Below are 16538 nucleotides of genomic sequence, written 5' to 3'. Positions count from 1 at the left end.
CTTCTTGCTTTGCTCAGGAAGTCTTCCTGGCATGCTTAGGGGGCCATATGGGATGCCAATGACCTAATTCAGGTCGAGCGAGTGCAAGGCAAGCGGCCTACCCACTGTTCTATAAAAATTCATGCAATTTTAAATATTTCAATTTAATATATCTCAACCTTATGTTGAATTATTCTTCTATGATACAACTACAAATTAGATGTATTGCATCAATATCACTCCTACAATAATTTTCAGACAACTAGGCTGGAGGTTAACTTAAGAATGAATTCCTGATAGCCACTACCATGTATCAAAATAAAAATAATATTAATAATAAGTAATATATTTCTATGCATCAGATACAGATCTTATGAGTGAATATAAGAAATACATATGTTAGGAATTTATTTAAGGTATATCCAAATATTTATAGACATATACTTATTGGTCAGATAAATTAATATAAGTACAATTCTTCCCTAGAATGTGAAATTTTGGAGTAGAAGTTGAAGGTTGATTTTGTGCATTGGTATCTGTTGAACTGTACATATTTCATCAATACTCAATGAAAATAATTAAAGTAACATTAGGTTACTGTATTAAATATTTAGTTGAGAAGTTTAAATTAGTTAAATAATTATCTTTCTATTTGGTCATTTTTCTTTGTTTATGTAGCCAATGTCTTCTTTTTCTCTTTAGTTAATGATATTTGTTTAATGGTGCTTAGTTTTTTGGGATCACACTAAGTATGATCTTATATCTACATCTAGTTATATATAGAACCTGTGTCTTAACTCATCTTTTCCATCTAATAGAAGAGTGGGATACTCCGGTGACCCACACAGACTGTTGAAAATAATCAACAATATGCAAAATTCATAATACTAATAAAATCATTAAGAGAAAAGAGAAGAAAACTTCTTTATTTTTAAATATAAAAGACCTAAATATACAAAACATATGTTAAAGCATTTAAAGATGAAAACTATTGAATGCCAGAAATGTTAGTTATTTCTTCAACTTATTGCTGATAAGTGGTAAAATTAGAATTAGTTTTTATAATTAATCTGACTTTATCTAGATCAGTACTCTTTCCACACATCCATTTTGTCTTCAAATTATGCCAAGTTTTTCTTCACTTCTCGAAGAATACTAGAAACTAAATTCTAAGTCATTCTACCTGACCAGGAAAGCATGTTATTGTGAGAGAAATACCCTAAACAATCTTTCAGGATGGTGGTGATTAAGTGGAAGAAAGTTTTCACTGATATTTCTTCTTTGTATTAGAAATTTGGGGCAGCTGCTTATTCAAGGAACAACTCAAAGCAGAATGGATGATGGCTGTGAATTTTCTCTTTCAGGTCTATTGTTTGGTGCGATGTGCACATCCATGGCTGTGGCTGCATCCCTCATGGGGGGAGTTGTACAGGTAATGGCAGTGGGAAAAGACATTTGATTCCATAGCAAAATTTTACACACTTTCTTTTATAATGTATTGTCTGTTGTTGCACCCACAAATGCTGAGACATATTGCTACCAGGTCTAAATTAAACATATCTGAAAAAATACTGTTAGAAGGGAAACTTGAAACTCAAAATTGACTCAGTAATAAAGTTTAATATAATTCAAATTAGATATATTTTATCAATAATTTCTGAGAATTTTTTATTTTTACATAAAAACAATTACAATAGTAATATTTACTTTAATGTAATAATTATTTAATGTATAATTATTACATTAAAGTAAATATTACTATATAATATATATATATATGCTCTAGGTATAGACCAAAACTTATTACCCTTTTGATCTTCATTACTTCCCAATAGGCAATGTGATTAAGTTACTCATTTTACAGTTGATGAAACTAGGAAGAAGTAAATAATTGTTCCAAAGTAACATAATTAGGAGTGATGTAATTGGAACAAGATTCTATTATTTCAATCTATTAAAATGTTGTGCTTCTGCCTACATGTAAAATATTGGAGTTATAAACTATCTGTTTCAACAAATTCATTTTGTGGATGATCAGGAAATATAAAAAATTATAGTGAAGTTCATTTTTATGGAGTAAGTAAATTGCCTTACATTTGGAGGGGACTTGAAGGCTGCAAGGTTTTATTTATTTTTATAAAGATGACTTTCTAAAGTGCAATGATTAGGACTTAACAAAGAAGTTTAATCAAAGCATAGTGTAGCATTACTAAAATTATGAAATCTTTCAAAAACATTTTTCTTAAGCCAAAATAGTGTAATTACAATAATTTATGTCCTATTTTATGTCATTAAATTAAAATACTGTTGTCTTATCATACTGTGTAAATTTCAAGAATATAACTTCTAGGGCCAAAAAGAGAGATCAGTAGGTAGAGTGCTTGCCTTGCTTGTAACCAAATCAGGTTCAATCTCCAGCATACCATATGGTCCCTTGAGCACTGCCAGAACTGATTTCTGAGTTCAGAGCAAGAAGAAACCCCTGGGTATCATCAGTTATGGCAACTAAACCAAACCAAGCCAAAACATGATAAAACAATAATGTAGCTTCTTCTGATCGGTCTCTATACTAATGCAAAAAAAAGTAAAAAACATTATTACTAAATATTATTACCTTCAAAAACTAGCCAATTAATCACTTATTGCTGTTATCATTTTCTTATGCCCATTTTCTGTATTGACCATCACACTTTCTGAGGATATGAGTTTAAATTTGTTTTCATTTTTATTTGTTTATCTATTTGCTTTGGTTCCCTATGTACTACTTATAAGAAAGTCATCTGTTACTTTTCTTTCACCTTCTGACTTACTTTTCTTATAATCTATTTATTATTGTAACATATAGTTCAATTTTGTAATAGCTTTTATTTTGTTATTTTAAATGTAACTTGGCTAAAGTAAGTTTGTGATATACTAAGTTACCACAACTACAACCACCAAAGTGTCAAAGGCCACTTTCTGTCATTTTTGCCTTTTCTTTTTTTCTTTCTGAGAACTCACCTATACTCATATATACTGATTACACCTATTACCTATACACTTATATTACAATTCTTCTATTTTGTCAACTTATATTTTGACAATTTCTGTTTGTAGTCAAAGTGCACTCCTTATTTCATTTCTTTACATCCCACATATGGAAAAGATCTGATATTTGACCCTCTCCCCCTCAATTAGTTTGCTTAACATAATATTTACAATTCTTTATGTTGAGCAAATGCTAGATTTCATTCATCTTGCTATTGCTGAAGGATAAGCCATTGTTTTACACCATTTTCCTTACTCACTGATCTATCATTGTGATTTGGTTGCTTCCAGGTTTGGGGTATTCAAAATATGCTTTAAAATAGACTTGTGTACATCTTTTTATATTTATTACTGTGATTGGCCTAGCTGTGAAGGAATGGAATTTCTGAGTATATAATGTTTCTATTTTTGATTCTGGGGGAAGTCTGAAACAGAATATACCCCATTAACAGTGAATTAGGATTACTTTTTCTCTACAGTATGTCAACACTAGTTGTTTCCTTTTTTATTTTAAATAAGCCATTCTCATTGCTGTAAAGTAATATCTGATTGTGGTTTTGATTATATTTATGTGGTTATAAAATGACAATGAGTACTTCTTCATATACCTACTGGCCCTCCTTAGGACATCTTCAGAGCATTATCTGTGCATTCTCCTCTCTCTCTCTCTCTCTCTCTCTCTCTCTCTTTGTGGTTATAATTCTTTGGGTGCTTCGTGTATGTTTAGTTTTATTAGATATCAGCCCTTTGTTGGAATACGGTGTGTAAATACTTGATTCTGTTTAGTAAATATTTTTATTTCAACTATTTTCTTTATTTCCTTACCTTTTTAGTTTTCCATTTTTTAGGGTTTTTTTGTAGCCTATTTTCTTTGAAAATGTAGTCATTATATTAAAGAGACTGTTAAGATCTGTCCTAGAGACATCCTGAGTTATCCTCAATTTTATTTTGTGAAATATGGTTTATTTTACCTACTTTAAAATCAGGTTTTGTGTAAGGTATGCTATTCAGTTAATTATGTTATATGTTAAATTGGAGCTATCAGGTTTCCTTAGTGTCAGTTGTTAAAGTACCTTTACTCCCTTCACTTCATAGACTCAGATACTTTGTCATAAATTGACTGTCCTTACTGGAGCTGCATTTGCAGGTTTCAAGTTTCATTCTGCTGGTCTGCATTTATTTTAGTTCAACACAGTTTAGAATATCATAGCTTTCATAATCTTATATTACTGGTTTGGGTCACACCTGATGGTACTCAGAGGTTATAATCTAATTCTCTGTTCAGAAATGATTTATGGCAGTTCTCAGGGGACATATACAGTGTTAAGGAGTAAATATTGGATAATAGCATGCAAGGAAAACACCTCTACTTATTTTTTGTTGCTTGTTTGTTTTGGAGCCACACCCAGTAGAGCTTAGGTTGTTAATCCTGACTGTACTCAGACATCGCTCCTGGCAGGCTTGTGAACCATAAACGGAATGCCGGGAATCGAACCACCATCAGTCCTAGGTCAGCTGTGTGCAAGGCAAATGTCCTACTGCTATGCTATCTCTTTGGCCCCACCTCTACTTATTTTAAATGGAGTTATTGTTTAGGTTTCTTTCTCTTCTGTTCTTTTCTTTTCTTTCTTTTTTCTTTTTCTCTCTCTTTTTTTTTTTTGGTAGAAGTGCAAGAGAATTTTGTTCATTGATTTTTGTAGCCTAATTTGTTGTATTGATTTAGAGAATCATAAGTGCTTCTTAGTAAGAATTTCAATGTCTTCTTATAAGTATTTTATGGCATCTTAAAAGAGTGATAGTTTAACTTAGCATATTTTAATTTGGATGTAATGATTATTTTTGCCCAATTGTTGTGGCAAATATGGAATAGTGGAAAAGTAAAAATCCTTGCTTAGTGACTGATCTCAAAAAGAAAGTTTTCTTTTCTTTTCTTTACTTTTCTTTTCTTTTCTTTTTTTTTTTTGCCATATATGATGTTCACTGAAGATTTGTTATATATGGACATTACCATCCTAAGGAATTTTTCTTCTAACACTATTCTATTGAAGTGCTTTATCTCAAGCAAACTTGAATCATGTCAAAAATTGTGTTGTTTGATATAGTATTTTTCTTTTCTATTTATGAAAATTTACTGCATATGTTGATTTGGGATTTTTGTTTGCATATTTTAGGCCCAAACTCAGTGGTACTTAAAAACATTGTCCAAATTGTAGAACAGCTGATCATTTGTGTAAGAGATGAAATATTTAGTATAGATTTTTCTACAATACAGAAAATCATTTTGAATATAAAAAAATTAATGTGTTCAAGCTGTTTAGTATGAGAGAAAACTACTTGTGCAAAATTTACATGGTATGTGCATGCAAACAAACACATTTCTGTTTCAGTTGGTATATATTTTGGGGCCACACTCATGTAGTGCTCAGAACTTACTGCAAGTTGTGGGCTCAGAAGTCATTCCTGACATTGGTTGTGTACACAAGTACTGGGAATTCAATGATGTGAAATAAAAGAAAGAATATATTATCTCTTAAATTTACCTGTTAGCAAGAATTTAACTTTTGGTTGTTTGGGGGCAACAACTAGCAGCTTTTAGGGTTATTCCTGACTCTGCACTCAGAAATCACTCCCAATAGGCTTGGGGGATCTTATGGGATGTCAGGGATTGAAATCAGGTAGAATCTGTACAACGCCAATGTCATACCTCTGTGCTATTACTCCAGCCCAAACATATTTGAAGTTTTTGTTTGTTTGTTTGTTTGTTTGTTTTTGTTTTGTTCCTGGGTCACACCCAGCAGCGCTCAGGAGTTACTCCTGGCTCTCCTCCCAGAAATCACTTCCTGCAGCGGGGGACCATATGGGATGCCGGGATTCGAACTACCATCCTTCCGCATGCAAAGCAAACGCCCCACCTCCATGCTATCTCTCCGGCCCCATATTTGAATTTTTTATATAATACTTTTCAGTAAGCTCAGAGAAATGACACAATTAGATAGAAGAACATTTGTCTCCATAACAAGGGACATCTGAGTTCCTGGTATAGCACAATTGGCATTCCAGGGAAAATATGTATTAATCTTATCTTCCTTGCTCCACAGGCTGCACTCAGCATCCATGGCATGTGTGGAGGGCCAATGTTGGGCTTGTTTTCTCTTGGAATTATATTTCCTTTTGTGAATTGGAAGGTAAGGACTCATCCATTATCCCGCTTCACCATCCTGATCTAAGCCAGAAATTCAGCCATTTTCTGTCTCATCATTTTTTTTTTTTCAGAAAACTTCTCTCTCTGAGAAAAAAAGAGTGGCAGATTCTTTTCCATACTAGAAATAAACAGAATACAGTATAAGTAAACTGACACTCCTGACTCTGATCTTACTAAATTAAAGATAAAAACAAAGGAAGGAAAAGGTGGCTATAAACACTATATGTTATACCACCAAGGTTGATTATTAAATTGCTTTATAATTTTACATATATTTTTACATATATATATATAAACACCATAGTTTACATAGTTGCTTACAATACATTTGTTTCTGCCATTCCATGTTCCTATATGAATCCCATCACTGGTATACAATTACCTTTACCATTGTCTCCAGATACTCACCCACTCCTAAACCTGCGCCCTTGTCTAACACATACACTTTATATTGTTTGTTTAGAGTTAAGTGGTAATAAAATTATTCTAAAGATTATAGCAACAAAAAAATTGTCATTTTTGGAAGAATTACTGAAATATTTGTTACCAGTTGTTCTTTCTGTCATTTGTTTTGTTTCTTAACATTAGGTAGCCACTCTGATTTTTAATGAGTTCCTATCGGGTTGTCAGTACCAAAAATATTGGCGGTGTGTGCAGCTATGTATGTGGTCCAGAAATTCCATGTTTTGTGGCTGTGGGGAGTGGTTTTTGGCTGATAAGATTTCTAGTACAAGTACTGGGAGGCAGGGGAGTATGCCTGATAGCATTCTAAAAGATTTCTGGTGATCTTGTACAAAATCTGGCATCCCCGAAGTTTGATCATTTAGATATCTATGCAGAAATCAGTGAAAATGTTGTGAAGTTGGGCCATTGATCCGGTTGTTCTTGTGGTTTGTGGGTGCAGCTGGCAAGACTTTGACAGGGCAGCGACTTGTCTACCCCTCCTCCTGATATTGCCCCAGTTTTCAGCTTTAGGACTGGTGTATCCATGATTTTTTTAAGCTTAGTTTTCATCTCCTTTAAGAGTAGAATGATACAATGGAGCTGGCCATGGCAAATATGGTAGCCCAGAATTGATTTTTCAAAGTTTAAATTTTTTTATTAAATTAAGGATTCAGAAAAATATTTAAAACATATATTGACCAAATAATTAAAAATGTCTGAAAATTAAAATTATACTTTTGTCTATATTTAGTTATCTAAAATTATTTTTATATATATTTTATTTCAACAACTTGATTATATACATGATTGTGTTTGGGTTTCAGTCATGTAAAGAACACCACCAATCAGCAGTGCAACATTCCCATCACCAATGTCCCAAATCTTCCTCCTCCCCAACCGACCCCCGCCTGTACTCTAGACAGGCTTTCCATTTCCCTCATACATTCTCATTATTAAGACAGTTCAAAATGTAGTTTTTTCTCTAACTAAACTCATCATTCTTTGTGGTGAGCTTCCTGAGGCGAGCTGTAACTTCCAGCTCTTTTCTCTTTTGTGTCTGAAAATTATTATTGCAAAATGTCTTCCATTTTTCTTAAAACCCATAGATGAGTGAGACCATTCTGCGTTTTTCTCTCTCTCTCTCTGACTTATTTCACTCAGCATAATAGATTCCGTGTACATCCATGTATAGGAAAATTTCATGACTCCATCTCTCCTGACAGCTGCATAATATTCCATTGTGTATATGTACCACAGTTTCTTTAGCCATTCGTCTGTTGAAGGGCATCTTGGTTGTTTCCACAGTCTTGCTACAGTAAATAGTGCTGCAATGAATATAGGTGTAAGGAAGGGATTTTTGTATTGTATTTTTGTCTTCCTAGGGTATTCCTAGGAGTGGTATTCCTAGGAGTGGTATAGCTGGATCATATGGGAGCTCGATTTCCAGTTTTTGGAGGAATCTTCATATCGCTTTCCATAAAGGTTGAACTAGACGGCATTCCCACCAGCAGTGGATAAGAGTTCCTTTCTCTCCACATCCCCGCCAACAATGTTTATTCTCATTCTTTGTGATGTGTGCCATTCTCTGTGGTGTGAGGTGGTACCTCATAGTTGTTTTGATTTGCATCTCCCTGATGATTAGTGATGTGGAGCATTTTTTCATGTGTCTTTTGGCCATTTATATTTCTCTTTGTCAAAGTGTTTGTCCATTTCTTCTCCCCATTTTTTGATGGGATTAGATGTTTTTTTCTTGTAAAGTTCTGTCAGTGCCTTGTATATTTTGTACATTAGCTCCTTATCGGATGAGTATTGGGTGAATAGTTTCTCCCACTCAATGGGTGGCACTTGTATCCTGGGCGCTATTTCCTTTGAGGTGCAGAAGCTTCTCAGCTTAATATATTCCCATCTGTTAATCTCTGCTTTCACTTGCTTGGAGAGTGCAGTTTCCTCCTTAAATATGCCTGTAGTCTCAATGTCCTGCAGTGTTTTGTCTATGTGTTGTTCTATATATCTTATGGTTTTGGGTCTGATATTGAGGTCTTTAATCCATTTGGATTTTACCTTCATACATGATGTTAACTGGGGGGTTTAAGTTCAATTTTTTGCAAGTGGCTAGCCTGTTGTGCCAACACCACTTATTGAAGAGGCTTTCTTTGCTCCATTTAGGATTTCTTGCTTCTTTATCAAACATTAGGTGATTGTATGTCTGGGGAACATTTTCTGACTATTTAAGCCTATTTCACTGATCTGAGGGCCTGTCCTTATTCCAATACCATGCTGTTTTGATGATTATTGCTTTTTAGTAAAGTTTAAAGTTGGGGAAAGTAATTCCTCTCATATTCTTTTTCCCAATGATTGCTTTAGCTATTCTAGGGTGTTTATTGTTCCAAACAAATTTCAAAAGTGCCTGATCCACTTCTTTGAAGAATGTCATGGGTATCTTTAGAGGGATTGCATTAAATTTGCATAAAGTCATCTAAAATTATAATTAATATAATTAAGTCAATTAACGAAACTAAGAAGGGAAATAAGCATGCTTATAATACCTCTTGCTGAATTTCCTTGGTTTATTGACAAGCCAAAATCACCTTAATACAAGTTTATTGGGTAACCAGATTATAAGTAAAAATAAAATATAAACATTTATTTATAAATATTAATAATTAATAATTAATAATTAAAATAATAGTAACCATATACTAGTTTTTTAAGTCAAATCAACATTTTCATTATTGAACATCATATATTTACACCCATATGTTAAGAGTGCTTAGGGCTCCATAAAACCTTACCATGATCATTCATAGTTTTAAATAACATACTCAATAAAGTCAACTTATAGATATGCCTAAAAGTTTACTTGATTTTTCTTGACCACTATGGTACAGCAGATGACTCTAGATGTAGAGAATGCTACTAATGATGCAATTTTGTATTTTATAGTTTTTTATTAATGTTTTATATAGATTAAATAGAAGTTGTTAGTGTGCTGACTGGGTAGGCTGGCAAGGGTGAATTTTTGTTTGCCTGATGGAACCAGGACGGCACTCTCCCTCCAGCTGATGACTCGGAAGGAAAAGTCCGAGGCTGATAACTAGAGATACTTTATTCCATTCCAACAATGCTTATATAGGATCAGAGGAACTGGGATACATGCAGAGTGGCAGGACATAGCAGAACCATAGCCAGGGGCAAGTGAGGCACCAAGGAGATAAAAGCATAAATATTGGGCTTGGTAGGACTCTCTGTGAGAGAGGAGTGATGGCCCAGAGTCAAGCCTGACTAGTAACCACTGATGAGGAGATAGTACCATTTTTATGCTGCCCTTCCCCATTTCTGGAGCAGTGTCTCTGAAGATTTCTCATAAATGAAAATCCCCCAGAAAAATGTCTATGGTTCTCTAGGAATGGCTTCTCTACAAGATTCTGTCTGGCAGGTGGTTCTGAAACAGCATTACAAGGGGTGTTGTCTAAAAGTTAGGATTAAAAACATTGTTTTAGTCAACTTTTATGCTATTGAGGTTATAAATTATGCCCCAGAAAACTTATATGAAGGAACACAATTTCTCTGCCACTATTAATTAAATATAATTACTTATTTTCTTCTAAATAATAATTTGTTATTTGGATTAGTAAATTATGTCCCTTTGATTTGATCAGGAGGACTACTTTTCTCTGATAAAGGAATGTAAATATTTAAGGGTATTTTTGCCTCTTCCCTTGTTTTTGGTTATGTCTAAAACTCCTAAATTATTAATGTATTCTTTCAACATAATATAAAGGCAATTAACAGTCCTCACCCAATAGTCTGAGTCACTATCAGAAATCACAAAGGTTTAACTTCCTAGTAAAAATCTTTCAGTCTTCCTGGTAAACTAGGATTACTAATGTCACCTTCAATCAAAGTCTAAGCACCTGCCTATAATGCTAGGATTTAACTTACTCAGTCTGGAGTAGAAGGACGAGACCACACAACTGAATAAAGTTTAATATTTTAATTTGTCTGCTAACAAGGCCACCACACTGGTCAGCCAGGGCTATCCCTTAAGATGTTCCCCACCCAAGGTCATGAAGATTATATAGGGAAACTATATAGGGAGATTCTAGCTTTCTGATGATCCTTAAAATGTATAGGAGTACCTTTCTACTACTCCCCTGTCCTTCCTTGATAGGCTAAATCGTATGGCCAGGTAGTTTGTGTTGGGGTCTATGAAAATAGGTTTGTGGAGACCTAGCATGTGGCTTACACAATGTGGTTCATACAAAATGGCATCTTGCCCTGTTCAGAACCTGAGAAGCTTTCCATGTGATCTTCATAAAATGGCATCCCTCTTTGTTCAGAATTCAGGTCCCAACAGGCTATAAAGAAAATATTGATATTACTCTTTTTAAGTAATTAGAAAAATAAAATCATCTCATAAATAAAAAATTATGAGTGGAATTCATATTTAAATGCTTGTAGTTTTACTAGAATACAGTTACTGTGCATTCACTCACTGTTTGTCTTTTGTGTTACATTGAAAAACTAAATAGTTGTAACAGATATTCTCTGGCCTACTAATCCCCAAATGCCTATTAGCTGGGTATTCATATTAGAATTTTGTGTATGTTCCTGATCAAGATAACAAGGGACAGTTTCCTTAAATAATACATTACATTTTCCCCAATATTGTACAAAAAGTTGTTGCTGTTATTGAGTGTTATTAAATTATTTTTAAATAAATACAGAAGCTAAAGTGATTCTCATACAGAGAAATTCTGAATTTATCAAGAGGATTGAACATTCAGGTGTTTATGTGTGCTTTCTTTTTGTTTGGGGGCCACACCCAAGATCTTTTCTTAAGCTTACTTAGAGCTTTGTGCTAAGGGATTATTATTGGTGTTCTCAGGGAATGTGATGCCAGGGATCAAAGTCAGATCAACAAGAAGATTGTCTTAAGTCCAGTACTATCTGTATAACCTGAACAGTCAGTTTCCCAAATGTCTTACTTCTCCAGGTCTCTACTACTCTCTCCTATACGGGATATATAACATGTCTACTTTTCTCAGTTTATCAAGAAATAAAAACCCTGGGGCCAGAGCGATAGTGCTGAGATAGGGCATTTGCCTTGCACGCGGCTGACCCAGGCCAGATCTGAACTCAATCCCCTGTGTCCCATATGGTTCCCCAAACCAGGAGTGATTTTGAGCACATAGCCAGGAGTAATCCCTGAGTGTCACAGTTGTGGCCCCAAAACCAAAACCAAACAAACAAAAGTAATATAAACCTTGAATGTCAGAACTAGTCAAAAAGCATTTGCTAATATTTAGATTCCAATAAAAACTCTAAACTTGATATAGAGACTCTCCTCAAATACACTTTAGGACAGATATGGGAAATAATTTCTGTTATTTACTTATAGTTATCAATGAATAATCTTCACACTCCCTTTTTTATCTGACATTTTCCCAAAGATAGGGAGATATGTTGAATCATTGATGGAGAAATGTTGACAATGATGGTGGGTTTAAAATTTGATCAGTAAATCTCTGACACTATTATCAAAAAAAACTTTGTATACCATTGTTCTTAAATTAAAAAATGTCTTTGTAGTATAATGCTTATAAGTAGATCATTACTTCTCTTGTACATGTACATTTCTGTAAGGAAAATGAGTAGTTTCATTGGTATAAAGAGTGGTCATTGCACTGGTATGATAAATGAATTACCAATTAAATTATTTGAAACATAAATTTGAATCATTTTATTCATGTCTTTTATTAAAATTAAGGGATCATGCTTAATCACTGTGGTAGATATAAAATGAAGAAATATATTTTGTTCCTTATAGTAGTAATGATTCATATAATAGTTCAAACATTATGTGAATTATAAGTTTTTTCATTTTTGTGCTGCCACTTAATCAAAAGGCAAGTAAATAGCATTCATATTTAAGAAAACAATGAATAATGAAAGATCATAAATCCTGGGTCAAAAACAATAAAATAAAACTCTTCAACTGGGTACTGAAGTTTCCACAGATTTCTTCTTAAAGAGAAACAGAAAGAAACTAAAGAAAGGCAAAGAACTTTCTGAAGAAAATCTAAATATAGTGAGTACCATAAAAAAACTCTATTATTTTTATTTAGAAAAATGTATTTCTAAATAAAGATGCATAATAAGCAATAGATGGGAGATTGTTCGGGCGGTTTATTTCCAAGATATGTAACCTGGACTTAAGGAAGAAAACCATAATCTTTTAGGCTAAATTTGATATTTATTTTTTTATTTAGGGTGCCCTAGGAGGTCTTTTGACTGGAATAACCTTATCATTTTGGGTGGCCATTGGGGCCTTCATTTACCCAGCACCAGCCTCTAAGACATGGCCTTTGCCATTATCAGTAGACCAGTGTGTCTCCTACAATGTGACAGAATCAGTGTCTCCAGCATTATCCAGCAGGTATGCTAACCTTGAAGACGGGTGAAATAATGAACATGTTTTAAATTAGCTAAAGGAAGGTGGGTGACTCTCACTCTAGGGGAGAAGTAGATCTTATTTTCCTTTGAAAGCCTGACATTCAAAAGTGATCTGCAGGGCTGTAGCTTCCAGTAGATTTGTATCCCCTATGTTACAAAGTAAAAGAGTAAGAATCACTAAATGACTCATTGACAAGATGAGTGTAAATTAGAAGAAATAATGGATGGTTTGATAAAATGTGGGTGTATGAGAGGATTACAGTCCTTAAGAGTCCTTAAGAGAATAAAGAATCTGAATAATTAGATTAATAATTTTGAACAATAAAGAGAAATATAGTGGATATAAGAAATTGGGAGTTGTTGGGCTATGCACAATAATCTCTAAAAAACTATGTAATAAATAAGAGGTTCCCTTCTATTTTTGGTTGATATAATTTATGACCTCTAATTATGCATTAATAAATACAGTGTAGAAGAGAAATCATATCTTGATTTCAAACAGTCACTGAATAAAAAATGAGTTAATTTTATTGACTAGGTATTTTAGATGAGCAAATAAGATATAAAGTGATATTCTATCATATTTTAATAAATGCTAATTTTCACATTCTAAATGTATGTATGAATTTATGGTCAATATATTCTTAAAATTATGTTTGGAGATACCTTTCTATTTCTTATTATCTCTGAATTCTCTTCCCTAGATATTACAGATAATAGAAAAATGAATTCAGGAACACCTCAAAGATAATGTCTCCTGTCTTGCCCATGAGTTTTATTTTTTTGATACCATTTCTGTCATTTCAAAAACCTAGGAGGAAGCAAATATCTTAACTGCATGACTTTCTTATACATCATTCTTTCCTTCTACCTTTATAATCCAACCTATTAAGATACCTCTAGATTATTTTTAGAGAACTTTAGAACACATCAGTTTTCACTGAAAGAAGTTCAATGCTCCATGTGCGTGCAGGATAAAGCTCCCTCTGCAGTCTATTATTAAGTATCTCCCAAGATTTGTAATCTTATGTTTCCAATACTATTTACAATGCTATTTTCCTATTATGAATTTACTTTATGTATGGCCCTCTATTTCTTAATTTGGTATCTTTAATTAAATTATTGGTCATTATAATAATATAATGATAAAAATCTTTATTTTTACACCTGCAACACAATCTCTATGTCTTATTAAAGAATTAGATTAGGGGCCCCCCTTATCTACATTTATTTTGACTCCTACTCATATTATTCTAAAGGTTTAAAAATAGTGATTTATCCAAAAACTATTTTTATTCTTAAAGTATTTCTGTAGCACACACATCTTGAGTGTGTTAAACACATGTTTAATAATGTGTAAAATTCATATTTTTCAAATGACCAGTATTATGAGAAGTTATCCTGAGGCCGTTTATTGTTTTGACTTATTTATTCAGTTTCTCCTTCCCTTCTGTTTTACTCATCCTATAGGCATTTATTAAGCATAGGTTTAGTTCCAAAAATTCAAGTATACTAGAAAATTTTCCTTTGTCCTTTTCTTAGCTCTGCTCTGTTCTTTCTTTTCCCTTCTTCTCCTTTTTTCCCTCCCCACTTCTTCCCCTTCTCACTTTTCTGCTCTCCCTGCCTTTCTCTCCTTCCCTCACATCTCCTCCCTTCACCTTTCTTTCTCCTTCTCTTCATTCCTCTCCTCTTCCCTCTCTTCTCATAACCTTTCCTCCTCTAAATTCTTCCTTCCTCTCCCCTCTGCCCTTCAACAAACAATATGAGCTTCTGGTTTCTAGGTCCACCATTATATTTTTTCTTACCTCTCTATTCTTATTCTACCTCATTCTCAAAATGTTAGGTCCTTTCCCTCAAGTACAGCTTTATTGGGTAGGGGGGGTTTCTTCTTAAGGAAGTTCTTGGGTTTTATGCTCTTCGAATGACCCCAGAATCCTTTAATCTATTTTTATAGTGTTACCACTCTATTTCATGATTAACTATTAATTCCTATAATTAGACTTACTCACCTCTTAGAAAAATTTTTATTATCTATCAATTTCTGGAATAAATCTGGACTTAATAGATGTAGGATGAATAAAGCAAAATAAATTGAAGGTACAATGTTCATTGTAATTCTTATACATATTCAAATTTATTATCTAAGGGTGGATTGGATTAAGTAAAATATAAAGTGCAAATACAAAATGCAATTTCTTTTAAAAGTTAATCAAAAGGCATAAAGGTATGAGTTGAGAATATTAAGAGATTCAAGGTCCTAAAATGATCTTATTAGACTTCTCAATAACTGTGGATCATTAAACTCAGAACTCAGTTGGTGGATATGGTAACATTGTTATTTTCCTAACAGGCCTGCGATTGCTGATATCTGGTATTCCCTCTCCTACCTGTACTATAGTGCAGTGGGATGTCTAGGATGCATTGGTGCTGGAGTAATCATCAGCTTCTTAACAGGTTGGTTATATAAATACCTCTTTTGACAGCTAAAAAATACATGGAAAAGGCATATTTTGGCGACCTAAGTAAATGCTTTTGATGTCAATCCTCAATGTCCTTCTCAGAGATATATGTCTACTGTCTCCAAATAGAAAGATTGTTCTGTTGTATTTCTTCTAATCATAATATAATTAAATACAGATCTCATATTATAATTTAAAATATATCCCATATATTATAAAACAAAATTATTTGCTTTAATCATGAGACCAGTGAATAAAAGCTGAGAGCTATTTTATTCTAACAACATTCAGTAAAGAAGTTAAGTACTAAGGATAATTACTTCAATCCAGTAAAAGACTGTTCTTTCCTAATTAACATTTTACTATCTCATGGGATTGGTTTTAAAGAGAGTATTAGTATTTGGTTTGTTTTGGAGGACACTCCTATAAGTACTTTTTAGTATTGATATTTAGAATGAACAGTTTTATTTTATGCCTTTTTTAGTATTGATACTTTCTATACTTGAGTCTGAATCCCTATGATGGCTAAATGTCCTTTCAGTGCAAACATCCAAGAGGGATGGATGAAGAAGAACAATATAAAGTAGGCCTACTGTGAACTTAGTAATTTAGTTAACGAGAATATGTTTTTCTGTTGTTGTTGAATTATAAATACATTCTTCTATCCCACTGCCATTGTACCTGGAAGGTGTACAATGGGAAGTAAAGATTCCTCTTAATGCTAAATGGTGATATTTCTGCTAGTTGTGTACTAGAATTTTTCTATGATAAATTGAATGTAAGCCCATGTTGGTATAAGGAACAGAGTGTACAATTTTGCATAGTAAATTTCAACAACTGTTCAGTAAAACTCTCATCAAATATAATATTTTGTAAATAGCCTTATATAATGATGCTTTATTATTGTGTTGAGATTGGATTTGGTGTCCCAACGATGGTGGCAGTATTCTTAATGATAGTGGCATACTTCT

At 33.2% G+C, this 16538-nt stretch overlaps 1 protein-coding gene across 1 annotated transcript in view; it reads left to right on the top strand.

The window, feature by feature from the left end:
* Window positions 1-16538, top strand: part of SLC5A12 (solute carrier family 5 member 12) — a 63437-nt gene that overhangs the window by 41925 nt on the left and 4974 nt on the right. The window contains exons 10-13 of the mRNA XM_049780964.1: window positions 1344-1411; window positions 6105-6191; window positions 12925-13091; window positions 15459-15562. Of these exons, the coding sequence (XP_049636921.1) occupies window positions 1344-1411; window positions 6105-6191; window positions 12925-13091; window positions 15459-15562 (426 nt within the window). The remainder of the gene's footprint in view (window positions 1-1343; window positions 1412-6104; window positions 6192-12924; window positions 13092-15458; window positions 15563-16538) is intronic.

Source organism: Suncus etruscus, chromosome 9, assembly GCF_024139225.1.
Source record: "Suncus etruscus isolate mSunEtr1 chromosome 9, mSunEtr1.pri.cur, whole genome shotgun sequence".
Lineage (NCBI taxonomy): Eukaryota > Metazoa > Chordata > Mammalia > Eulipotyphla > Soricidae > Suncus > Suncus etruscus.
The sequence above is the reverse complement of the archived record's forward strand: the minus strand, read 5'-3'. Positions and strand labels throughout refer to the sequence as shown.